The sequence below is a fragment of the Ranitomeya imitator genome, chromosome 6, assembly GCF_032444005.1.
Source record: "Ranitomeya imitator isolate aRanImi1 chromosome 6, aRanImi1.pri, whole genome shotgun sequence".
Taxonomy (NCBI): domain Eukaryota; kingdom Metazoa; phylum Chordata; class Amphibia; order Anura; family Dendrobatidae; genus Ranitomeya; species Ranitomeya imitator.
In genome coordinates, this window is record NC_091287.1 from 400,938,650 (window position 1) to 400,962,931 (window position 24,282).

At 43.3% G+C, this 24,282-nt stretch overlaps 1 protein-coding gene across 2 annotated transcripts in view; it reads left to right on the forward strand.

The window, feature by feature from the left end:
- Positions 1–24,282, forward strand: part of OSBPL1A (oxysterol binding protein like 1A) — a 237,663-nt gene that overhangs the window by 88,643 nt on the left and 124,738 nt on the right. For both annotated transcript variants that reach the window (XM_069731208.1, XM_069731209.1), the window contains one exon: positions 7,466–7,588. In XM_069731208.1, coding sequence (XP_069587309.1) covers positions 7,466–7,588 — 123 coding nt within the window. The remainder of the gene's footprint in view (positions 1–7,465; positions 7,589–24,282) is intronic.

The window sequence follows — 24,282 nt, forward strand, 5'->3', positions numbered from 1 at the left end:
TCTGCCTCGAAAAACGAGAATCCAAAATTTTCTCAACCTCATATTCCAACTCTCCCTCAACCAACACCGGGGCAGGAGGATCAACCGAGGGAACAACGGGCACCACATATCTCCGCAACAAAGATCTATGGAAAACATTATGAATGGCAAAAGAGGCTGGAAGAGCCAAACGAAAAGACACCGGATTGATAATTTCAGAAATTTTATAAGGACCAATAAACCGAGGCTTAAACTTAGGGGAAGAAACCTTCATAGGAACATGACGAGTAGACAACCAAACCAAATCCCCCACACGAAGCCGGGAACCAACACACCGATGGCGGTTAGCAAAACGTTGAGCCCTTTCCTGAGACAACGTCAAATTGTCCACCACATGAGTCCAAATCTGCTGCAGCCTGTCCACCACAGAATCCACACTAGGACAATCAGAAGGCTCAACCTGCCTCGAAGAAAAACGAGGATGAAAACCAAAATTACAAACAAAAGTGAAACCAAAGTAGCCGAACTAGCCCGATTATTAAGGGCAAACTCGGCCAACGGCAAGAAAGCCACCCAATCATCCTGATCAGCAGACACAAAGCATCTCAAATAGGTTTCCAAGGTCTGATTAGTTCGCTCAGTTTGGCCATTAGTCTGAGGATGAAACGCCGAAGAAAGACCAATCAATGCCCATCCTAGCACAAAAGGCCCGCCAAAACCTAGAGACAAACTGAGAACCTCTGTCAGACACAATATTCTCCGGAATGCCATGCAAACGAACCACATGCTGAAAAAACAATGGAACCAAATCTGAGGAGGAAGGCAACTTAGGCAAAGGTACCAGATGGACCATTTTAGAGAACCGGTCACAAACAACCCAGACAACAGACATCTTCTAGGAAACAGGAAGATCCGAAATAAAATCCATGGAAATATGCGTCCAGGGCCTCTCAGGGACCGGCAAAGGCAAAAGCAACCCACTATCGCGGGAACAGCAAGGCTTGGCCCGGGCGCAAGTCCCACAGGACTGCACAAAAGCACGCACATCGCGCGACAAGGAAGGCCACCAAAAGGACCTAGCAACCAAATCTCTGGTACCAAAAATCCCAGGATGACCAGCCAACACTGAACAATGAACCTCAGAAATTACCTTACTTGTCCATCTATCAGGAACAAACAGCTTCCCCACTGGACAGCGGTCAGGCCTATCAGCCTGAAATCCCCGAAGCACCCGCCGCAAATCAGGGGAGATGGCAGAAAGAATCACCCCTTCCTTAAGAATGCCAACCGGCTCGAGGACTCCAGGAGAATCAGGCGAAAAGCTCCTAGAGAGGGCATCAGCCTTAACATTCTTAGATCCCGGAAGATACGAGACCACAAAATCAAAACGGGAGAAAAACGGGGACCATCGAGCCTGTCTAGGATTCAGCCGCTTGGCCGACTCGAGGTAAATCAGATTCTTATGATCAGTCAAGACCACAACGCGGTGCTTAGCTCCCTCAAGCCAATGTCGCCACTCCTCAAACGCCCACTTCATAGCCAACAACTCCCGATTGCCGACATCATAATTGCGTTCCGCAGGTGAAAACTTTCTGGAAAAAAAAGCACACGGTTTCATCAAAGAACCATCAGAATCCCTCTGAGACAAAACGGCCCCTGCCCCAATCTCAGAAGCGTCAACCTCAACCTGAAAAGGAAGAGAAACGTCCGGCTGACTCAACACAGGGGCAGAAGTAAATCAGCGTTTAAGCTCCCGAAAGGCCTCAACAGCCGCAGAGGACCAATTCGTCACATCAGCGCCTTTCTTCGTCAAATCAGTAAGGGGCTTAACCACACTGGAAAAGTTGGCAATGATACAGCGATAGAAATTAGCAAAGCCCAAAAATTTTTGAAGGCTCTTCACAGATGTGGGTTGAAACCAGTCATGAATAGCTTGGACCTTAACAGGATCCATTTCCATAGACGAGGGAGAAAAAATAAAACCCAAAAAAGAGACCTTCTGAACTCCGAATAGGCACTTAGACCCCTTCACAAATAAAGCATTATCACGAAGGATCTGGAATACCATCCTGACCTTCTTCACATGAGACTCCCAATCATCAGAAAAAATCAAAATATCATCCAAATATACAACCATGAATTTATCAAGATAATTGCGGAAAATATCATGCATGAAAGATTGGAACACAGATGGAGCATTAGAGAGCCCGAATGGCATCACGAGGTATTCAAAATGGCCTTCGGGCGTATTAAATGCAGTTTTCCATTCGTCACCCTGTTTAATACGAACAAGATTTTATGCCCCTCGGAGGTCAATCTTGGTAAACCAACTAGCCCCCTTAATCTGAGCAAACAAATCCGAAAGCAAAGGCAAGGGGTATTGGAATTTGACCGTGATCTTATTAAGAAGACGATAATCTATACAGGGTCTCAAGGAGCCATCCTTCTTAGCAACAAAAAAGAAACCGGCTCCCAATGGTGCTGAAGACGGCCGAATATGCCCCTTCTCCAAAGATTCCTTAACATAGCTCTGCATGGCGGCATGCTCTGGCACAGACAGATTGAAAAGTCGGGTCTTGGGGAACTTACAACCTGGAATCAAGTTAATAGCACAATCACAGTCCCTATGTGGAGGAAGGGAACTGGACTTGGGCTCATCAAATACATCCTGGAAATCCGACAAAAACTCAGGGACCTCAGAAGAGGGGGGAAGAGGAAATTGACATCAAAGGAACGTCACTATGTACCCCTTGACAACCCCAACTAGTCACAGACCTAGTTTTCCAATCCTGCACCGGATTATGTTCCTGTAACCATGGAAAACCCAGTACAACAACATCATGCAGGTTATGCAACACCAGAAAACTGCAATCTTCCTGATGTGCTGGAGCCATGTACATGGTCATCTGCGTCCAGTACTGAGGTTTATCCTTGGCCAATGGTGTAGCATCAATGCCCCTCAAAGGAATAGGGCTCTGCAAAGGCTGCAAGGAAAAACCACAGCGCCTGGCGAATTCTAAGTCCATTAAGTTAAGGGCAGCACCTGAATCCACAAATGCCATGACAGAAAAGGACGACAATGAGCAAATCGGGGTCACAGATAAGATAAATTTAGGCTGTATAGTACTGATGGTAAGACCTAGCGACCCTCCTAGTACGCTTAGGGCAATCAGAAATAACATGAGCAGAATCACCACAGTAAAAACACAGCCTATTCTGACTTCTGAATTCCTGCCGTTCTGTTCTAGTCAAAATCCTATCACATTGCATAGGCTCAGGACTCTGCTCAGAGGACACTGCCATATGGTGCACAGCTTTGCGCTCGCGCAGACGCCGATCAATCTGAATGGCTAGAGACATAGATTCGCTCAAACCAGTAGGCGTAGGGAAGCCCACCATAACATCTTTAAGGGCTTCAGAAAGACCTTTTCTGAAAATAGCAGCCAGAGCATCCTCATTCCATTTAGTGAGCACAGAACATTTCCTAAATTTCTGGCAGTATAATTCTGCCGCTTCCTGACCTTGACACAGGGCCAACAGGGTTTTTTCTGCATGATCCACAGAATTAGGTTCGTCATACAATAATCCGAGCACTTGAAAAAATGCGTCTACATTCAGCAATGCCGGATCCCCTGTTTCAAGGGAGAATGCCCAGTCCTGAAGGTCACCATGCAGCAAGGATATGATGATTTTAAGTTTCTGAATGGGATCACCAGAAGAACGGGGTTTCAAAGCAAAAAACAATTTGCAGTTATTTTTAAAGTTCAAAAACTTGGATCTGTCCCCAAAAAACAAATCAGGAGTAGGAATTCTAGGCTCCAAAGCCGGAGTCTGGACAACATAATCTTGGATACTCTGTACTCTTGCAGCAAGTTGATCCACATGAGAAAACAAACCCTGAACATCCATGCCAAAGCATAAATCCTGAACCACCCAGAGATCAAGAGGAAAAAAAAGACAAAACAGAGCACGGGACACAGAAAAAAAAATGGCTCAGAATTTTTTTTTCCCTTTTGAGATGCATTTAATTCATTTTTGGCCACTTGTACTGTTATAAACTGGTGGTATAGGAGCCACATGGGACGAGCTCTGAAGGAAGTGGTACCTGTACTGACTGCAGTCCCTAAGCTCAACACAACACTAGAAGTAGCCGTGGGATGCTCCTGACACTCCCTAGGCACCTCGTCACAGCCTGAGAACTAACTACCCCTAAAGATAGAAACAGGAAAACTATCTTGCCTCAGAGAAAATCCCCAATGGATAGATAGCCCCCCACAAGTAATGACTGTGAGTGGAGAGGGAAAAAGACATACACAGAATGAAACCTGGATATAGCACAGGAGGCCAGTCTAGCTAGATAGATGGGACAGGATGGAATACTGTGCGGTCAGTAAAAAACTACAAAAAATCCAGAGTTTACAAAAATCTCCACACCTGACTAAAGGTGTGGAGGGTAAATCTGCTTCCCAGAGCTTCCAGCTTAACTGAATTAATCCATACTGACAAGCTGGACAAAACATAGAAAGCACAGAACGGATAAGTCCACAACCTGTGGACAGAAAAGAGCAAGCAAGGACTTAACTTTGCTGAACTGGTCAGGATAACAGGGAAATCCAAGAGAGATGTGAATCCAACCAGGAACCATTGACAAGTGGCACTGGCTGAAGGGAAGAGCCAGGCATAAATAGCCAAGCAGAAAGACAATTAGTGGAAGCAGCTGCAGACTGCTAAATCCAAGGAGCAGCCATACCACTTACAACCACCAGAGGGAGCCCAAGAGCGGAATTCACAACAAGAGTACTATTTTAACCTAATCAGTCCACAGGACTTGTTGCCAAAATACGTCATGTTTAGATTTTCTTTTCAATACTTCTAGCACTGATTTTTATGGTCAGGATGCAGGAGAGGTTTTCTTCTGTTGACTTTTCCTTGAAGGCCATATTTGTGCAGGTGTCTGTTCTACTGTTCAATGTATCATAACTCCAGAGCCTGCTAAATCTTTCTGAAGGTCTTTTGCAGTCAAACAGGGGTTCTTATTTGCCTCTCTAGCAATACTACCAGCAGCTCACTGAAATTTTGCTTGGCCTTAAAGACCTTATCTTGACCTCCACTGTTCCCGTTAACTGCCATTTCTTAATTACATTTTGCACTGAAGAAAGGGCAACTTGAAAAAGCTTTGTTATCATCTTATAGCCTTCTCCTGCTTTGTGGGACTCCACCATTTTTATTTTCAGAGTGCTTGGCAGCTGCATAGAAGAACCCATGGCTGCTGTTTCTTGGCACAAGGTTAGAGGAGACTGGGTTTTTATAAAGGTGAGAAATCTGCATCAGCTGGCATTTCCTAACGATGATGGTGAACAAGCCATAACCCTAACAGGCTAAGTAAGTTTTGAAACTTTTTACAAAGTTATCGGAGTACTCAGATCTCCAAGGGGCATAAACTTTTGCATCGGTCGGAACTGTCATCTAACTTTAGGCCATTTTAGACATCATTTCATCTTGCTTAACAGTTCACAATAACAGTAATTTTGATCAGAGTTGCCCAAACTTTTACAAGCCACTGTATTTACTGGTATCTATTCTATCTTTTTATCTATATCTGCATATAAGATATTTTTCAAACTATTAAAGCAATTTTTAAATTGCATAGAGAGTTACTGTATGTAAAAGCTGATTTTAAAAAACGCATTGCATACACATGTCTAAGGCCAGTCTCACACGTCCAGATAATTCCGGTACCGGAGAAAACTGTACCGGAGTTGTCCGTGTGCTCACGTGGCACATCAGTGTGGCACACATGCTGCAGCCGTGTGCCGCCTGAGGCCCACACGGACCGTGCAGGAGAGACTGCGCTGTCCCCTGTGTGTGGTGCTGAAGCCGCCATGCATCCCTTCTGTCCTGCTCGGCTGAAAGCAGCGCGTGCAGGAGAGAAGGGATGAAAAATCAAGTTGTTTTTTTTTTTTTTTTGTTAAAAATAGTTTGGGGTCACCTCCCGCCTCTCACCCCCCGTGCGCCCGCCCGCTTGTAGAGAAATACTCACCCAGCTCCCGCGATGCCTCCTCTCAGCGCCGCATCTTGTCCTGTGTGAGCGGTTACGTGGTACCGCTCATTACAGTGATGAATATGCGCCTCCACCCCTATGGGAGGTGACCCCAAACTTAAACAAAAAAAACAAAGAAAAAAACTTGATCTTTCATCCCTTCTCTCCTGCGAGCGCTGCTTTCAGCCGAGCAGGACAGAAGGGATGAATGGCAGCTTCAGCACCACACACAGGGGACAGCACTTATTGTTGCGCTGTTCCGTGTGGTCCTCAGGCGGCACACAGACAGCATCCATGTGCAGTACGTGCGATCCATGCACTCCCACGAACACTGACATGTCTCCGTGTTTTGCAAACGCACACACGGTCTGTAAAAACACGCTGACATGTGCAGCGACTCATTTATTTATTTTAATGTGTCTACGTGAGTCAGTGTCTCAGGTACATGAGGAAACTGTCACCACACGTACCGGAGCCACTGACGTGTGAAACCGGCCTAAGGGTATGTGCAGATGATCAGTAGAGTTGAGCGAATTTGTTCGGATTTGGTTCCAAATATGATTGCCATCGAATATTGTTTTGCAGGATTCGTCGAAAACAGCCGAACGTCATTAGTCATTGGGAGTAGAACTTACCCAATATGTTCGGAGCCGATCATCAAACATACATTTGGCATGAATAGGGTTCGAATATGGGCCGAATATGGCAAATTCAGATTCGGCAACCAAATCTGAACAAATTCACTCAACTCTAATGATCAGTAAACCCTGCTGGTTGGACGCCTTGTACTTGTGCAGCATCCAACCCGCAGCGTTCAGATGTTACTGCATAGTGGATGAGATTTCAAGAAAGCCCTTAACCACTATGCGTCCACAGACGCCTGCGGCTCACTCGCAGAGCTAAACATGTGGCCCTTCTCGCCATACCGCAGCAGGTCAATTTTTCTTGTGGAAATTCTACTCTCCACAAGAGAAATTTCACCCATAGAGTGTATTGAACGCAGTTAATCCGCATGGTTCATTGACCACATGCAGATTCACCTGCGTTCAATAAATGACAGTGCTTTAAATGCAGTCAACATGCGCTACGTCCAAAGCGTACTGGGTCATGTGCACATACCCTTACAGATGATCAGTGAGGAAAAAAATAAACACCCACTTGCATGACATAAGTTGAACCATACGGATTCCACTTGTCCAACTTTTCAGGAACAATATCATAGCTATTTTTTATTTTTATACGCTCATGTGAGCGATCCCTAAAACATACCTGGCTGCAATCGTGCCACAGGCTTTGATGTTGCCGTTGGCTCTGGCACCAAAAATCTACTACTAAAAGATTAATAATCTGAAACCTTTGCAAATTTGGTATATTGTAGTTGAATAAATGCTACTCATAATTGTTTCCTGATTACTGGGGTCTAAATGTGCTTTTCCATCTATACAGGGCTGGCTGGCAGCCATTGAGGAGCATTCAGCTTACAGCACTCACTACTGTTCTCATGATCAGCTGAGTGATGATGAAGATGAAGATCTGGTGCATGTTGGAGACTTAAAGAAGTCACTTGAGGTAATCTGCATGGCAGCGTAAAAAACAAATTGTGAGTTTTTCATAATATTTAATAATGCCATTGAGCTTTATAAGCAACTGAGTCTTCTGAAAGACAAACAGTATTTCAGAAGATGGCGTTCAGCTTTCTACTGCGTGCCACCGTAAATCCCTTTGATGTATAGTACTTTGTGTCATTCACATGATTTGAATTAAAGGATGGAGAGCAGAGAGGCTCAGACAGGGACAGTCTCGTACATATGGTAGATTGCTCCTATATACTGTATGGATTCTTGCGGAGCAGCAGTTAAAAGCTGTTTAAAAGGAAGCATAAGCTGTGCAATGGAGCAGCCACCTAGTGTCTGGAATAAAAGGAATCTAAATAAGGCAATGATGTATGTTATAAAAATTATAACTTGCAATCCCTGGAGGAGGATAGTTCAATGATAGTTTAGTTACTCTGTGACCAGTCTAGTGTGTGTATATGTATATAATATGTATCTACTATATAATTGTCTAAGGGTCACTTCTGTCTGTCTTTGTCACGGATATTCATTGGTCGCGGCCTCTGTCTGTCCTAAAAATCCAAGTCACTGATTGGTCATGGCAAAACGCCCACGACCATTGCCATGACCAATCCGCAACAGGCGCATTCTGGCGGCAACATGGCCGCTCCTTCCTCCCCGCAGTCAGTGCCCGCTCCGTACTCCCCTCCAGTCAGCGCTCACACAGGGTTAATGGCAGCGCTAATGGACCGCATTATGGCGCGGTGTAACGCACTCCATTAACGCTGCTATTAACCCTGTGTGACCAACTGTTTTACTATTGATGCTGTCTATGCAGGGGACGGGGGGCAGGGGAGCGCTGCGGGCAATATATTACGTGACTGGGCAATATACTACATCCAAAACAAGAAGAGAATGTCCAGCTTCACTGAATCCGTAAAAAAGTTTTCTTTATAAACAAACTTTAAGCATAGAGGATACAGACTTCAGCACGAACCATATGGGTAAGAATCTCAACGCGTTTATGGAGACTAAGCTCCCTTAATCATGACAGTGTAACACACTCCGGTTACGCAGCTATTAACCCTGTGACCAACTTTTTACTATTGATGCTATGTATGCAGCATCAATAGTAAAACGATCTAATGTTAAAAATAATAATAAAAAAAAAAAAAGGTTCTCACCCTCCGACGTGCGTCCTGTCATCTGGAGTGCAAGCTGCAGGTTTCTGTTCCAAAGATGCTATGCGAGAAGGACCTTCCATGACGGTCATGTGACCGCGACGTCATCACAGGTCCTGTGCTCAAACCAATCCTGGGTCCGGAAGCTGCCGCGTGCACCACACACGGGTGACAGGACTACGAGGGACACCTTGGAGGGTGGGTGAGTATATGTTTTTATTATTTTTTAACCTGTTACATACGTGGCTGGGCAATATACTACGTGACTGGTCAATATACTACGTGCCTGTGCTGTATACTACGTGGCTCTGCAATATACTACGTGGCTCTGTGCAATATACTACGTGGCTGGGCAATATACTACGTGGCTGGGCAATATACTACGTGGCTGGGCAATATACTACGTGGCTGGGCAATATACCTGATGCGTTAGAATCGGGCCACCATCTAGTGTATATATCCAGCCACGTAGTATATTGCCCAGCCGCGTAGTATATTGCCCAGCCACGTAGTATATTGCCCAGCCACGTAGTATATTGCCCAGCCACGTAGTATATTGCCCAGCCACGTAGTATATTGCCCAGCCACGTAGTATATTGCCCAGCCACGTAGTATATTGCCCAGCCACGTAAATTTTCAGCACAGCCTAGGGTGGAGGTGCATAAGAGTAGGTGCCCAGACCTTTAACCGTGATATAGAATATACTCAGCACACTCCAGGAAGTCTGATGCCTGCTGCAGGCGTGATCGGCTTGCTCAGCCCTCTATTTTTCAAGATCCTCCTTTCTGTCATTGGCAGTGCTCGACCGGCTAGTGTCAGCCCTCTATTCTAAACATCTACCCCTGTTTATACCCCAGCACCTGATGCAAATTCTCCACATAAAGGGTGAATAGCTTACACCCTTTCGCTCAAAACAATAGAGCACACTGATGAAGGTCTTCACAGACCGAAACGTTTGTGAATATAAATACTGTATGTATTAAACACCCTTTTGCATCAGACTTCCTGGAGTGTGCTGAGTATATTCTATATCGTAGTATATTGGCCAGTCACGTAGTATGCACCATATCCCTGTTAAAAAAAAGAATTAAAATAAAAAATGGTTACATACTTGCCTTCTGGAGCCTCCCGATCGAAGCGGCCGGTTACCGATGGTGCTCGCGTGCTTCGGTCCCAAGAGTGCATTACGGTCTCGCGAGATGTTGACGTAGCGGTCTCGCGAGACTGCTACGTCCTCTCGCCAGATCGCAGCATGGACCGGTTACCGGAGCATCGCGAGCGGGAAAGGCCTGTTGTGGATGCGAGGGGCCGATGGACGGTGAGTATATAACGATTTTTTATTTTTTTTAATTATTTTTAACATTAGATCTTTTTACTATGCATGCTGCATAGGCCGCATGAATAGTAAAAAGTTGGTCACACAGGGTTAATGGCAGCGTTAACCGAGTGCGTTACACCGCGGTCAACGCTGCCATTAACCCTGTGTGAGCGCTGACCGGAGGGGAGTATGCGGACGTCGAGCACTGACTGCGGGGAGTAAGGAGCTGCCATTTTCTTCCGGACTCTGCCCGTCGGCTGTTTTGCCATGACCAATCAGCGACTTGAAATTCCTTGACAGACAGAGGCCTCAACCAATGAATATCTGTGACACACAGACAGAGAGAAGTGACCCTTAGACAATTATATAGTAGATATATATATATAAATAAAAATATATATTATATATTTTTTTCTCATATGTGCGCTTTTGCTGGCTCTAAAATATTTTCTCTTTTGAATATTCAAATAGCTTTACTTTTTTTTTTCCTTAACTACCGTATGTCTTTTACCTTTTACATTTTTTCCGATAACACAAAAAATATAAAGAGAAATTATGAAATGCATGTCTATTTTTCATAGTTTTTCCAATTTTTCTCTATTTACCACGCAAAGGACTGCTAAAAAGCATTTTAAATTTCATTCCCTGTTCTGCTGAAATTACTTTTATATATTGGAAATATATAATTAGATAATATAATAATTGTATAGCTAGAACAGGATTTCCTACTAGCTACCGTATGTTTTTTTGTTTTTTTTTTGTTTTTTTTTTTATGTAAGGGGGCACTTTAACATACCGTATCCCAATTTTTGTTGTATCTTTCTCTGATTTTCCATATGCCTAGGGATGATATATTAACTCCAGTTAATAAAATTCTCCTGCCTGCATAGCAGAGCTGACAGTCTACTAATACACAACTGTTTTTCTATGCCCCGAAAGCATGATAGCTGGGTCTGTAGGAGGAAGGCCTTATAGTGCTTACTGTACTGTATGCACAGTGCTTGTTACAAAACCTCCCTTCCTCCTATAGGGAGACCAATGGTATCTGTCATTCAGTTCCTGCTGCCCCTTGTGCATGATTTCATACAAACTGCTTACTCTTTATTTTTGTGTTACTATATCAGTGCAAAGTGTGGACTGATCCTAAATAGGCAGTGTAAGCGGTTTATACCTTGTGGGAATAAAAGGACTAGAAATAGGAAAAACCCAATGTGGCTAAACAAAGAAGTAAGACAGGCAATTAACAGTAAAAAGAAAGCATTTGCACTACTAAAGCAGGATGGCACCATTGAAGCTCTAAAAAACTATAGGGAGAAAAATACTTTATCTAAAAAACTAATTAAAGCTGCCAAAAAGGAAACAGAGAAGCACATTGCTAAGGAGAGTAAAACTAATCCCAAACTGTTCTTCAACTATATCAATAGTAAAAGAATAAAAACTGAAAATGTAGGCCCCTTAAAAAATAGTGAGGGAAGAATGGTTGTAGATGACGAGGAAAAAGCTAACATATTAAACACCTTCTTCTCCACGGTATTCACGGTGGAAAATGAAATGCTAGGTGAAATCCCAAGAAACAATGAAAACCCTATATTAAGGGTCACCAATCTAACCCAAGAAGAGGTGCGAAACCGGCTAAATAAGATTAAAATAGATAAATCTCCGGGTCCGGATGGCATACACCCACGAGTACTAAGAGAACTAAGTAATGTAATAGATAAACCATTATTTCTTATTTTTAGTGACTCTATAGCGACAGGGTCTGTTCCGCAGGACTGGCGCATAGCAAATGTGGTGCCAATATTCAAAAAGGGCTCTAAAAGTGAACCTGGAAATTATAGGCCAGTAAGTCTAACCTCTATTGTTGGTAAAATATTTGAAGGGTTTCTGAGGGATGTTATTCTGGATTATCTCAATGAGAATAACTGTTTAACTCCATATCAGCATGGGTTTATGAGAAATCGCTCCTGTCAAACCAATCTAATCAGTTTTTATGAAGAGGTAAGCTATAGACTGGACCACGGTGAGTCATTGGACGTGGTATATCTCGATTTTTCCAAAGCGTTTGATACCGTGCCGCACAAGAGGTTGGTACACAAAATGAGAATGCTTGGTCTGGGGGAAAATGTGTGTAAATGGGTTAGTAACTGGCTTAGTGATAGAAAGCAGAGGGTGGTTATAAATGGTATAGTCTCTAACTGGGTCGCTGTGACCAGTGGGGTACCGCAGGGGTCAGTATTGGGACCTGTTCTCTTCAACATATTCATTAATGATCTGGTTGAAGGTTTACACAGTAAAATATCGATATTTGCAGATGATACAAAACTATGTAAAGCAGTTAATACAAGAGAAGATAGTATTCTGCTACAGATGGATCTGGATAAGTTGGAAACTTGGGCTGAAAGGTGGCAGATGAGGTTTAACAATGATAAATGTAAGGTTATACACATGGGAAGAGGGAATCAATATCACCATTACACACTGAACGGGAAACCACTGGGTAAATCTGACAGGGAGAAGGACTTGGGGATCCTAGTTAATGATAAACTTACCTGGAGCAGCCAGTGCCAGGCAGCAGCTGCCAAGGCAAACAGGATCATGGGGTGCATTAAAAGAGGTCTGGATACACATGATGAGAGCATTATACTGCCTCTGTACAAATCCCTAGTTAGACCGCACATGGAGTACTGTGTCCAGTTTTGGGCACCGGTGCTCAGGAAGGATATAATGGAACTAGAGAGAGTACAAAGGAGGGCAACAAAATTAATAAAGGGGATGGGAGAACTACAATACCCAGATAGATTAGCGAAATTAGGATTATTTAGTCTAGAAAAAAGACGACTGAGGGGCGATCTAATAACCATGTATAAGTATATAAGGGGACAATACAAATATCTCGCTGAGGATCTGTTTATACCAAGGAAGGTGACGGGCACAAGGGGGCATTCTTTGCGTCTGGAGGAGAGAAGGTTTTTCCACCAACATAGAAGAGGATTCTTTACTGTTAGGGCAGTGAGAATCTGGAATTGCTTGCCTGAGGAGGTGGTGATGGCGAACTCAGTCGAGGGGTTCAAGAGAGGCCTGGATGTCTTCCTGGAGCAGAACAATATTGTATCATACAATTATTAGATTCTGTAGAAGGACGTAGATCTGGGTATTTATTATGATGGAATATAGGCTGAACTGGATGGACAAATGTCTTTTTTCGGCCTTACTAACTATGTTACTATGTTACTATGTTACTATGACTGCTCAGACGTTTAAAGTATTTGGCGCCGATTCATTATTTTTTTTTTTTTACCAGTAATGGTGAAAAACCTTATACTGTGGGAGGCTGGTGGAGGCCATTATGCTGAATATCTTTGGGGGTCACTGTGAGGGTCCTCATATGAAGTTGTGGGCTGGCTTTGGAGGCTAGCATGCTGAGTGGTAGGCTGCGGAAGCCATCATACTGACAGGCTGTCATCATGTGTGTGTGCAGGAGCAGGGGAATCTATTGGGATATCAAACTATGGGGGCGGGGAACTTTAGGGGCATCATGCTGTGGGGCTGTTATACTGCGTTAGGCTACTTTCACAATAGCGTCGTTTTCAATACGTCGCAATGCGTCGTTTAGGGGGAAAAACGCATCCTGCAAAGTTGTCTGCAGGATGCGTTTTTTCCCCATAGACTAACATTTGAGATGCATTGTGGCGGACCGCCGGCAGCAAAAAACGTTACATGTAATGTTTTTTGCTTCCAACGGTCCGCCATTTCCGACCCCGCATGCGCGGTCGGAACTCCGCCCCCACCTCCCCGCACTTCACAATGGGGCAGCGGATGCGCTGGAAAAACGCAGCCGCTGCCCCCGTTCTGCGGCGCATTCACTGCTAGCGTCGGTATGACGCTAGTGTGAAAGTAACTTTACTGTACGTGTGGTGCTGGGAGGTTCACTGTGTTGATGCCAAACTCGGGGTTTGTGTGTTGGGGCATTTTTTGTAAACCTCATACTCCATAAAGGCCATAAAAGGGGTGTTGCTGCTGAGAGCATTAAGGGGTTTAAATATGGACATAATCACGGTGTACATTTTACAATACATATCCTTCTGGTCTATAAAAGTTTGGAGATTTGACTCCACTGAATAACTATAAATAAATTCTAATTAGGCCACCTCTCCAAGAACAAGAAAAGATACTGAAATATAATTCTCTATCCAGATAGATATCTACGTAATATATCTCTTTATTTGGGGTGAACAGTGGTGGGCAATTAGAATTTTGTTATTGGGCTCTGATTTCTATGTGTGCCACTGAATATACACAATGGTTTGCTCCCACAAAATCTAACTTTAGCTGGTTCTGGCCCGTAGTGTTGGCAGAATGAAGGTCCTGCCATGGGCGGACATACCGCCAGTTCAACCGGTGTGGCTGCATCGGGGCCCGGAGGCTCCGGGGGGCCCCTGCAGGGCGTCTATTAATGAGGGCAATCTGGCCAGTTTATCCGGCCCTGAGGCTCCAGATTGCCCTCATGTGCGGCGGGCAGGGAGCAATCCCTTCATACTCCGCTCCCTGCAAGAGAAAATGGCAGCAGAGCTGCAGGGAATGGATCCATCCTGCTTCCTGCCCAGCGCTTCCTGTCTCACCTCAGCGGCTGAATGACATCATCATTCAGCGCGGCGGCTGTGCGAGACAGGAAGCTGCCGGCGATGATAGTGCGGCTTTAGGATACCGTGTGTGTATACAGAGAGGTGAATGGTGCTGTGTATGTATGCAACGAGGTGAATGTTGCTGTGTGTATGCAACGAGGTGAATGGTGCTGTGTGTGTATGCAGAAAGGTGAATGGTGCTGTGTGTGTATGCAGAAAGGTGAATGGTGCTGTGTGTGTATGCAGAGAGGTGGATGGTGCTGTGTATGCAGAGAGGAGAATGATGCTGTGTGTGTATGCAGAGGTGAATGGTGCTATGTGTGGAGGAAAGAGCAATGATGGGGGTGGTGGGGCAGAAGGCAATGATGGAGGAGAAAGCAGTGATGGGGTGGTGGAAAGGGCATTAATGGGGGTGGTGGGGGAGGAGGAAATGGAGGTGGTGAATGGGCAATAATGGGGGGGGGGTGGGGAGGAAATGATGGAGGCGGTGTAATGGGCAATGATGGGGGTGGTGGGGCAGAAGGCAATGATGGAGGAGAAAGCAGTGATGGGGTGGTGGAAAGGGCATTAATGGGGGTGGTGGGGGAGGAGGAAATGGAGGTGGTGAATGGGCAATAATGGGGGGGTGGGGAGTAAATGATGGAGGCGGTGTAATGGGCAATGATGGGGGTGGTGGGGCGGAAGACAATAATTGGGTTGACAGAGGGCAATGATGGGGAAGAAAGCAATAATGGGGGGGGTGGAAAGGGCAATAATGGGGTGGTTGGGAGGAGGAAATGATGGAGGCGGTGTAATGGGAGTGGTGGTGGAAAGGGCAAAGATGGGGGAGGAGGAAATGATGGGATGCGGGGGGGGGACAATAAGGGGTGTGGGGGATTGGGATGTGAGGAAGGGGGATTTATAATGGATTTAGGAACAGGGGAGGTGGAGGAAGACATTATTATCTTTTATGTCTAACACAGTCCCTTAGTAGAAAGTGTACTCACTTATTATGCATAGCACTGTCCCTTTGTATATAGTGTACTCACTTATGTGTAACACCATCCATGGTTACATAGTTTCCTCTTTTATGTAGAACACCGTCCCTTATTACATACCATCCTCTCTAGTTATATATGGTGCCGTCCCTTATTATATAGCTTTCTTTGCCATTATGTACAGTGCTGTCTCTTACATAGTGTATTCTTGTTATTTTTGTTATTTACAGCGCCCTCCTTTGTTGCATAGTCCCCTCTCTTGTTAGATGTAAAATAACTACTGATGGAGGAGGCGGTGACCAGACCATCAGCTCCTCCTTTAGAAAAGGTTTCCCATGCTCCATCATCCATCATTGCATTATACAGCTAACAAGACAGGACGGTATGTAATAAAAAACAAGGGCTCTATAAAATCAATATGTAAGGGATGGTACTTTACATAACGAGAGGGCACTGTATAATAAGGGATGGCAATATACATAATAAAGGAGACCATGAAATATCTATATAGCTAGCTTTGTCGCCTTAAAAGGAGGGGGGCCCAGACACATTTCCTGCACAGGGGCCCCAAGCTGTCTTTGTCCGCCCCTGGGTCCTGCATCTCTACACTGTTGGCACAGCCCCAGTCACTTATGATTCTGCGGAGCAGTAGAGTTCAGTGAGCAAACATTGATGTTTTTTGCTAAGGACAGACTGTCATTTTTGTTTTCCTGAAGTCCTAAGTTTTGATCAACTTATGAAAGCGGACTGTTCAGCTCCGTCATGTCTATGAATAAGATGTAAAACCTAGCTTTTATAAATGGTATTGACCGTATTTTGCTTACCTGTTCCCTACCAGACATGTTGGGAATCTTTGGCCACTCCTGCGGCTTGTGAGTGTGTGCGAGAGTCCTGGACTTGATGTGTCATGATCCGCTCAGAAGTCTTTATAGATTATGGCATCCTCTGCTGAGGATCTGAGACTAAAAGATATTTTAAGGCAAAAAATAATTTATTCTATGGAATGATTTGAAATTAAATCTTTGATAGAAATGTATGTAAAGGATGTTTTCAGCCTTAGCAAAACTGAAGATATCTCTAGCTGGTGCTGTGATGCGGTCTTCTCCTTTGGTCAGATATTCATATCTATGAGATTTTTCCAGACACACTGTTCTGGGTGCACAAGCCATAGTTGACAATCAGTGTATTGTGTGCGAAGCACAATGAGGACTTTCAAGCAGCTTTGCTTTCTTAATGATGCTGAGATAAGTTTCCATCTGTTCTCATAGGTGTTGGCCTGGTATTGAGGCCCAGTCATAAGTTGTTTTTGTTTTTTTTATGGATTTGAATGCTCACTATAGGAAAATAAATATGCGGTTTTCCATATTTTTCAAACTTCGACACACCTCATCATACGATGCAGCCAAGGATTGGAAAACAGAAATTGGGAATATCATATTTCATATTATTATAAAATTCCCTGGTGGTATAAAGTGGGGGAGTCAATATTACAAATTTTAATACACTAGGGTAGAATATTGCATTAATAGTCCTATTAGTGTTTCTGTACAGCATGCACATTATATATAGCTTTTCAGCACACACTGCTGCATGCACACGGCTCTGCAACATACATACACAGCTCTGTTGCATACGCTCTTGGCTCTGTTTTTCAACACCCTTTTACTGTGTATATACACACGTGTGCTACCACATCTTCAAGCACCTACCAAGTTGATAACCTGTGACTGATCACCTTCAGCTAGTCAAGACCTGCAGCATTTGTGCACCTGCATTGAAGTGCATATGAACTCATATGAACTCGAGCCTGGGAGCTTTCCAGGAAAGTTCCCACGCTCGAAGGACATCCAGCAGAGGGCGCATCACCGCAAATGAAGGTAACTATAGGTCATTGACCTACATTACCTTCATTCCCCAGGGTTTTACAGGCAGGAGCACAGCTGCATTATAGCAGAGCTCCTGCCTGTAAAATATTTTAACCCCTTCAGATGGATTTACATCGTGGGACGTTACAGATCAACGGAAAGTAATGTATATTGTTGGTTTATTATTTTTTATTTGTTACAGATCGAGGGTCTTCAGGTGGATTGAGAGAACAATAAAATATTAAAACAACCTGTGTTTTTCATTAAAATGATTTTTAATAAAGTGTTTTTTTTTAACCATTTCATACAATTGGATTAATAATGGATAGGTGTCATAATTGACACCTCTCCATTATTAATCTGGCTTAATGTCACCTTACAATAGCAAGGTGACAGTAACCCTTCATTACCCCATATCCCACCGCTACACGGGAATGGGAAGAGAGTGGCCAAGGGCCAGAATAGGCGCATCCTCCAGATGTGCCTTTTCTAGGGTGGCTGGGGGCAGATGTTTTTAGCCAGGGGGGGGGGGGGGGGGGGGGGCAATAACCGAGCACCCTCTCCAGGCTATTAATATCTGCCCTCAGTCACTGGCTTTACTACTCTGCCGGAGAAAATTGCGCGGGAGCCCACGCCAATTTTTTCCGCCATTTAACCCTTTAATTTAATAGCTAGAGAGCCCAAATTTTGCACATACATACTACTAACATTAGTAGTGTGGAATATGCAAAAAAAATGGGGATATGAGATGGTTTACACGGACAGAGACGGACTACACCTCAACAAACCTGGGAAACACACATTCGCCAGAAGACTCGCTACACTCATCAGGAGGGCGTTAAACTAGAAGAAGAGGGGACGGGAAGAAAAACATTAGACTCGAACAAAGACGACCCAGGAAAACATACTCAGAAGGGAGGTAAGAACATTTCTAAAACAATCCACAGTGAGGAGATTGGAACAAAACAAAATCCTCTAAACTGCATGCTCGCAAACGCCAGAAGCCTGACAAACAAGATGGAAGAACTAGAAGCAGAAATATCTACAGGTAACTTTGACATAGTGGGAATAACCGAGACATGGTTAGATGAAAGCTATGACTGGGCAGTTAACTTACAGGGTTACAGTCTGTTTAGAAAGGATCGTAAAAATCGGAGAGGAGGAGGGGTTTGTCTCTATGTAAAGTCTTGTCTAAAGTCCACTTTAAGGGAGGATATTAGCGAAGGGAATGAGGATGTCGAGTCCATATGGGTTGAAATTCATGGAGGGAAAAATGGTAACAAAATTCTCATTGGGGTCTGTTACAAACCCCCAAATATAACAGAAAGCATGGAAAGTCTACTTCTAAAGCAGATAGATGAAGCTGCAACCCATAATGAGGTCCTGGTTATGGGGGACTTTAACTACCCGGATATTAACTGGGAAACAGAAACCTGTGAAACCCATAAAGGCAACAGGTTTCTGCTAATAACCAAGAAAAATTATCTTTCACAATTGGTGCAGAATCCAACCAGAGGAGCAGCACTTTTAGACCTAATACTATCTAATAGACCTGACAGAATAACAAATCTGCAGGTGGTTGGGCATTTAGGAAATAGCGACCACAATATTGTGCAGTTTCACCTGTCTTTCACTAGGGGGACTTGTCAGGGAGTCACAAAAACATTGAACTTTAGGAAGGCAAAGTTTGAACAGCTTAGAGATGCCCTTAATCTGGTAGACTGGGACAATATCCTCAGAAATGAGAATACAGATAATAAATGGGAAATGTTTAAGAACATCCTAAATAGGCAGTGTAAGCGGTTTATACCTTGTGGGAATAAAAGGACTAGAAATAGGAAAAACCCAATGTGGCTAAACAAAGAAGTAAGACAGGCAATTAACAGTAAAAAGAAAGCATTTGCACTACTAAAGCAGGATGGCACCATTGAAGCTCTAAAAAACTATAGGGAGAAAAATACTTTATCTAAAAAACTAATTAAAGCTGCCAAAAAGGAAACAGAGAAGCACATTGCTAAGGAGAGTAAAACTAATCCCAAACTGTTCTTCAACTATATCAATAGTAAAAGAATAAAAACTGAAAATGTAGGCCCCTTAAAAAATGGTGAGGAAAGAATGGTTGTAGATGACGAGGAAAAAGCTAACATATTAAACACCTTCTTCTCCACGGTATTCACGGTGGAAAATGAAATGATAGGTGAAATCCCAAGAAACAATGAAAACCCTATATTAAGGGTCACCAATCTAACCCAAGAAGAGGTGCGAAACCGGCTAAATAAGATTAAAATAGATAAATCTCCGGGTCCGGATGGCATACACCCACGAGTACTAAGAGAACTAAGTAATGTAATAGATAAACCATTATTTCTTATTTTTAGTGACTCTATAGCGACAGGGTCTGTTCCGCAGGACTGGCGCATAGCAAATGTGGTGCCAATATTCAAAAAGGGCTCTAAAAGTGAACCTGGAAATTATAGGCCAGTAAGTCTAACCTCTATTGTTGGTAAAATATTTGAAGGGTTTCTGAGGGATGTTATTCTGGATTATCTCAATGAGAATAACTGTTTAACTCCATATCAGCATGGGTTTATGAGAAATCGCTCCTGTCAAACCAATCTAATCAGTTTTTATGAAGAGGTAAGCTATAGACTGGACCACGGTGAGTCATTGGACGTGGTATATCTCGATTTTTCCAAAGCGTTTGATACCGTGCCGCACAAGAGGTTGGTACACAAAATGAGAATGCTTGGTCTGGGGGAAAATGTGTGTAAATGGGTTAGTAACTGGCTTAGTGATAGAAAGCAGAGGGTGGTTATAAATGGTATAGTCTCTAACTGGGTCGCTGTGACCAGTGGGGTACCGCAGGGGTCAGTATTGGGACCTGTTCTCTTCAACATATTCATTAATGATCTGGTAGAAGGTTTACACAGTAAAATATCGATATTTGCAGATGATACAAAACTATGTAAAGCAGTTAATACAAGAGAAGATAGTATTCTGCTACAGATGGATCTGGATAAGTTGGAAACTTGGGCTGAAAGGTGGCAGATGAGGTTTAACAATGATAAATGTAAGGTTATACACATGGGAAGAGGGAATCAATATCACCATTACACACTGAACGGGAAACCACTGGGTAAATCTGACAGGGAGAAGGACTTGGGGATCCTAGTTAATGATAAACTTACCTGGAGCAGCCAGTGCCAGGCAGCAGCTGCCAAGGCAAACAGGATCATGGGGTGCATTAAAAGAGGTCTGGATACACATGATGAGAGCATTATACTGCCTCTGTACAAATCCCTAGTTAGACCGCACATGGAGTACTGTGTCCAGTTTTGGGCACCGGTGCTCATGAAGGATATAATGGAACTAGAGAGAGTACAAAGGAGGGCAACAAAATTAATAAAGGGGATGGGAGAACTACAATACCCAGATAGATTAGCGAAATTAGGATTATTTAGTCTAGAAAAAAGACGACTGAGGGGCGATCTAATAACCATGTATAAGTATATAAGGGGACAATACAAATATCTCGCTGAGGATCTGTTTATACCAAGGAAGGTGACGGGCACAAGGGGGCATTCTTTGCGTCTGGAGGAGAGAAGGTTTTTCCACCAACATAGAAGAGGATTCTTTACTGTTAGGGCAGTGAGAATCTGGAATTGCTTGCCTGAGGAGGTGGTGATGGCGAACTCAGTCGAGGGGTTCAAGAGAGGCCTGGATGTCTTCCTGGAGCAGAACAATATTGTATCATACAATTATTAGGTTCTGTAGAAGGACGTAGATCTGGGTATTTATTATGATGGAATATAGGCTGAACTGGATGGACAAATGTCTTTTTTCGGCCTTACTAACTATGTTACTATGTTACTATGTTTACTGTATGTAAACCATATCTCATATCATGTCGGGTTTAGGAAGGAGATGGCAAAAGCCGGCAATTGAATTACCGGCTTTAAAGCCATCTCCCGCTGGATGAAATATTAATATATATACATGTGTGTCTACTGACACATATAGAGATACGGACCACTATTTTGGGGACTTTTATGCGTATTACGACCGTAATTTACGGACCGTATTTTTGTACGCTGAGTGTGAGGCCGGCCTAACACTGAGTAATCAGGAGGGACTCTGTGTTGGCATTCTCTTCTATCATAAGGAGCTGCTTCTAGAATATAAAATACGCTTTTTCTAAGATTTATATATTTTTATTTTTTTGCCAAAAAGCGCATTAAAAAGTGACTATTTTGTGTTAGAGATTTGAATATAGTTTTAGCTTGGCTGTGCAGTAATTTGATGTTTAGCTGAATAGCATTTGACATAGCCCTTTATACACGTTGGATGTTGCGTTACAGCCTTATTTTAATTAGTTAGACATGTTGAGAGAAGGGTTTTGTTAATTAGTAGCACGTGGCGTAACCGTATGTCAAGTACCGCAGCATCAATTATACTCTCAAGATGTTAGGAGTCATTATTCTTTTTCTTAAGGTGTTGTGATATAAACTGGAGTGTCTGATCAGAAAAGGATTTGTGCTACCTACAATATATACGAGAACACAGTGCTCCGCATAAATGAGTGCACTCGTATATCACTGAACACAAGAACAATTTCTAACATTTTAACAAGATTGAGTTTCATAGAACATTTTTTAACCCATAACATGAAAGTAAGGTTAATATAATATTCATTACGAAATTTTCAGTTTTACCCACAACAGGCAGGTAAGTATCAATTACCTGCCTGTTAGTGCTTGAGCATATTTTTTGTTCTTTGTAAAGTACTGAATACTCCCATTAAGCTACGTTCCCAGAATGAGCTTTTTATAACTTTTGATGTTGCAGGTTTTCATCACCAATAAAGTAAATTTAGGTTTTGTTTTTTTTCATTGCATTTTTGAATTTTTTTTTTTTTTGCATGCATTTTTTTGGTTGCGTTTTTGATTCTGCAATTTCTATCTCTTGGTATATCATGTTTTAAAGCTGCCTTGTTTTTGACTCTTCCTGGTATTTGGCTTTAACAACTTTAGTGGAAAACCCCTTTAAATAGAGACCTCTACAAGATAAATGTAAAATGGACAGTTTGGGATCCATAAGCTGTTTACACTAGCTATACATGTAGCTGTCTAGTGAGCACAGTTGTCTCTGTGTAATGAATGCACTTTTCATTTTTCACGACTGTTCCGTTAATAGTCTGTTACAAATTATGTGGAGAGGCAACAATAGATGAATGTGCGCTGATATATCAATAAATCTACATTACGGTGCAATTGAGAATATCTTGCTGTTGTCTTTTCGCCTGTGATCAATGCCAGCACTACTTGTAGGTGTGCCCTCATTAACTCTGATGTATGTAAAGGGAATCTGTCACCAGGTTTTTATCAAGCCCCCCCTCTGAGAGTAGCATGATATAGGGGCAAATATCCGGATTCCAGCGATGTGTCACTTACTTGATGCAGTTTTGGGGAAACCACATAACTGCTGTAGATTAACCAGTTTGCCCGATGCTGATATTTGTATAACTTTGCCCATACCACTGAATGGCAGATTTCAGCCTATGCAGAGTGCACACACAGCTGCCAATGGCGGGGTTATACAGAGCTCATGAATATGAAGGACTGCATGGCAGCAGGTTCACTAGTCCTGTAATGATGATCTCTTGCTGATAAATTGCTGGAAATAGTCTCTGCCCCTACATTATGCTTCTCTCTGACTAGGTGTCAAAAACCTGGTGACAAAGTCCCTTTATTAATCCGGGGCATCCTTTTCAATCTGCTTTTTTCTGGAAATTATGCTGAAAAGCTGTATGTCAATGCTTCAGTTGTTGTAAGACTACATATCCCAGCAGTGACAGAGGCTTCATTTACAGGTAGCCTTTCTCTCTTCTGTGTTATAGATAAGTCCTCTTCCATGTGGAGTCATGCAGTCCCTGATTGTCATTGCACTCAGCACTAAAACCTTTCTCCTTTCGTCAGTTAGCTAAATTTACTCTTTGTGCTAAAACATTAATGCAATGAAACAAGAGAAATGTCACCTTGAGCAGTTGATCAGCATGTTATAAGATAATTGCAGACTGGATCTGCTGTGACTTGGCTGTTTTGTTTCCATAAGAAATAATTTGTTTCCCGTTTGTCTTATAAAATGCTCCAAATTTTAAAGGTCAGCGTAGCAGTAGTGGAGACGCTGTGTAACGTTATTGTCTGCTAACTACCTGCCATTTCTGCCCAGCGCGGAACTACCTGCCAGTTCTGCCCAGCGCAGATGTCCGTTGGCACAGAGGGGTCACAGACCGCTCCTGCCGGCGACTCTGCGGCTTCCACTGATGTCACGTAGGCAGAGCAGTGGCTTCTCTTCCACTCTGCTCTGTTGGCGAGGCATGATTGCCTAACTGCGCAAAGCCGGCTTTCAGTCAGCATGACGTTGGCAGTCATGCCCGATTGGCAGAAAAGTCTGGAAGAAGATGAGCTGCTCGGTTGACGAGGAGCAGCTGAGTCACCAACCGGAGCGGTCTGTAACTGCTCTGAGCCCAGATCGGGTAGAACAGGCAGGTAATTTAGCCCTGGATTATTCCTCTATTCATATTAAAAAAAGCAAAAACAAAATCCTTCAATACACAAGCTGGCATCCTTTAATGAGACAGGGGACATCCTCGTGCACATGTCTTCATTGGTCAGTCTTTTCCTTTAATGTATAGGGGCACCTTCTTTAAAGTTTTTATGGGAAATTTTTTTTTTTTTTTTTTTTTTT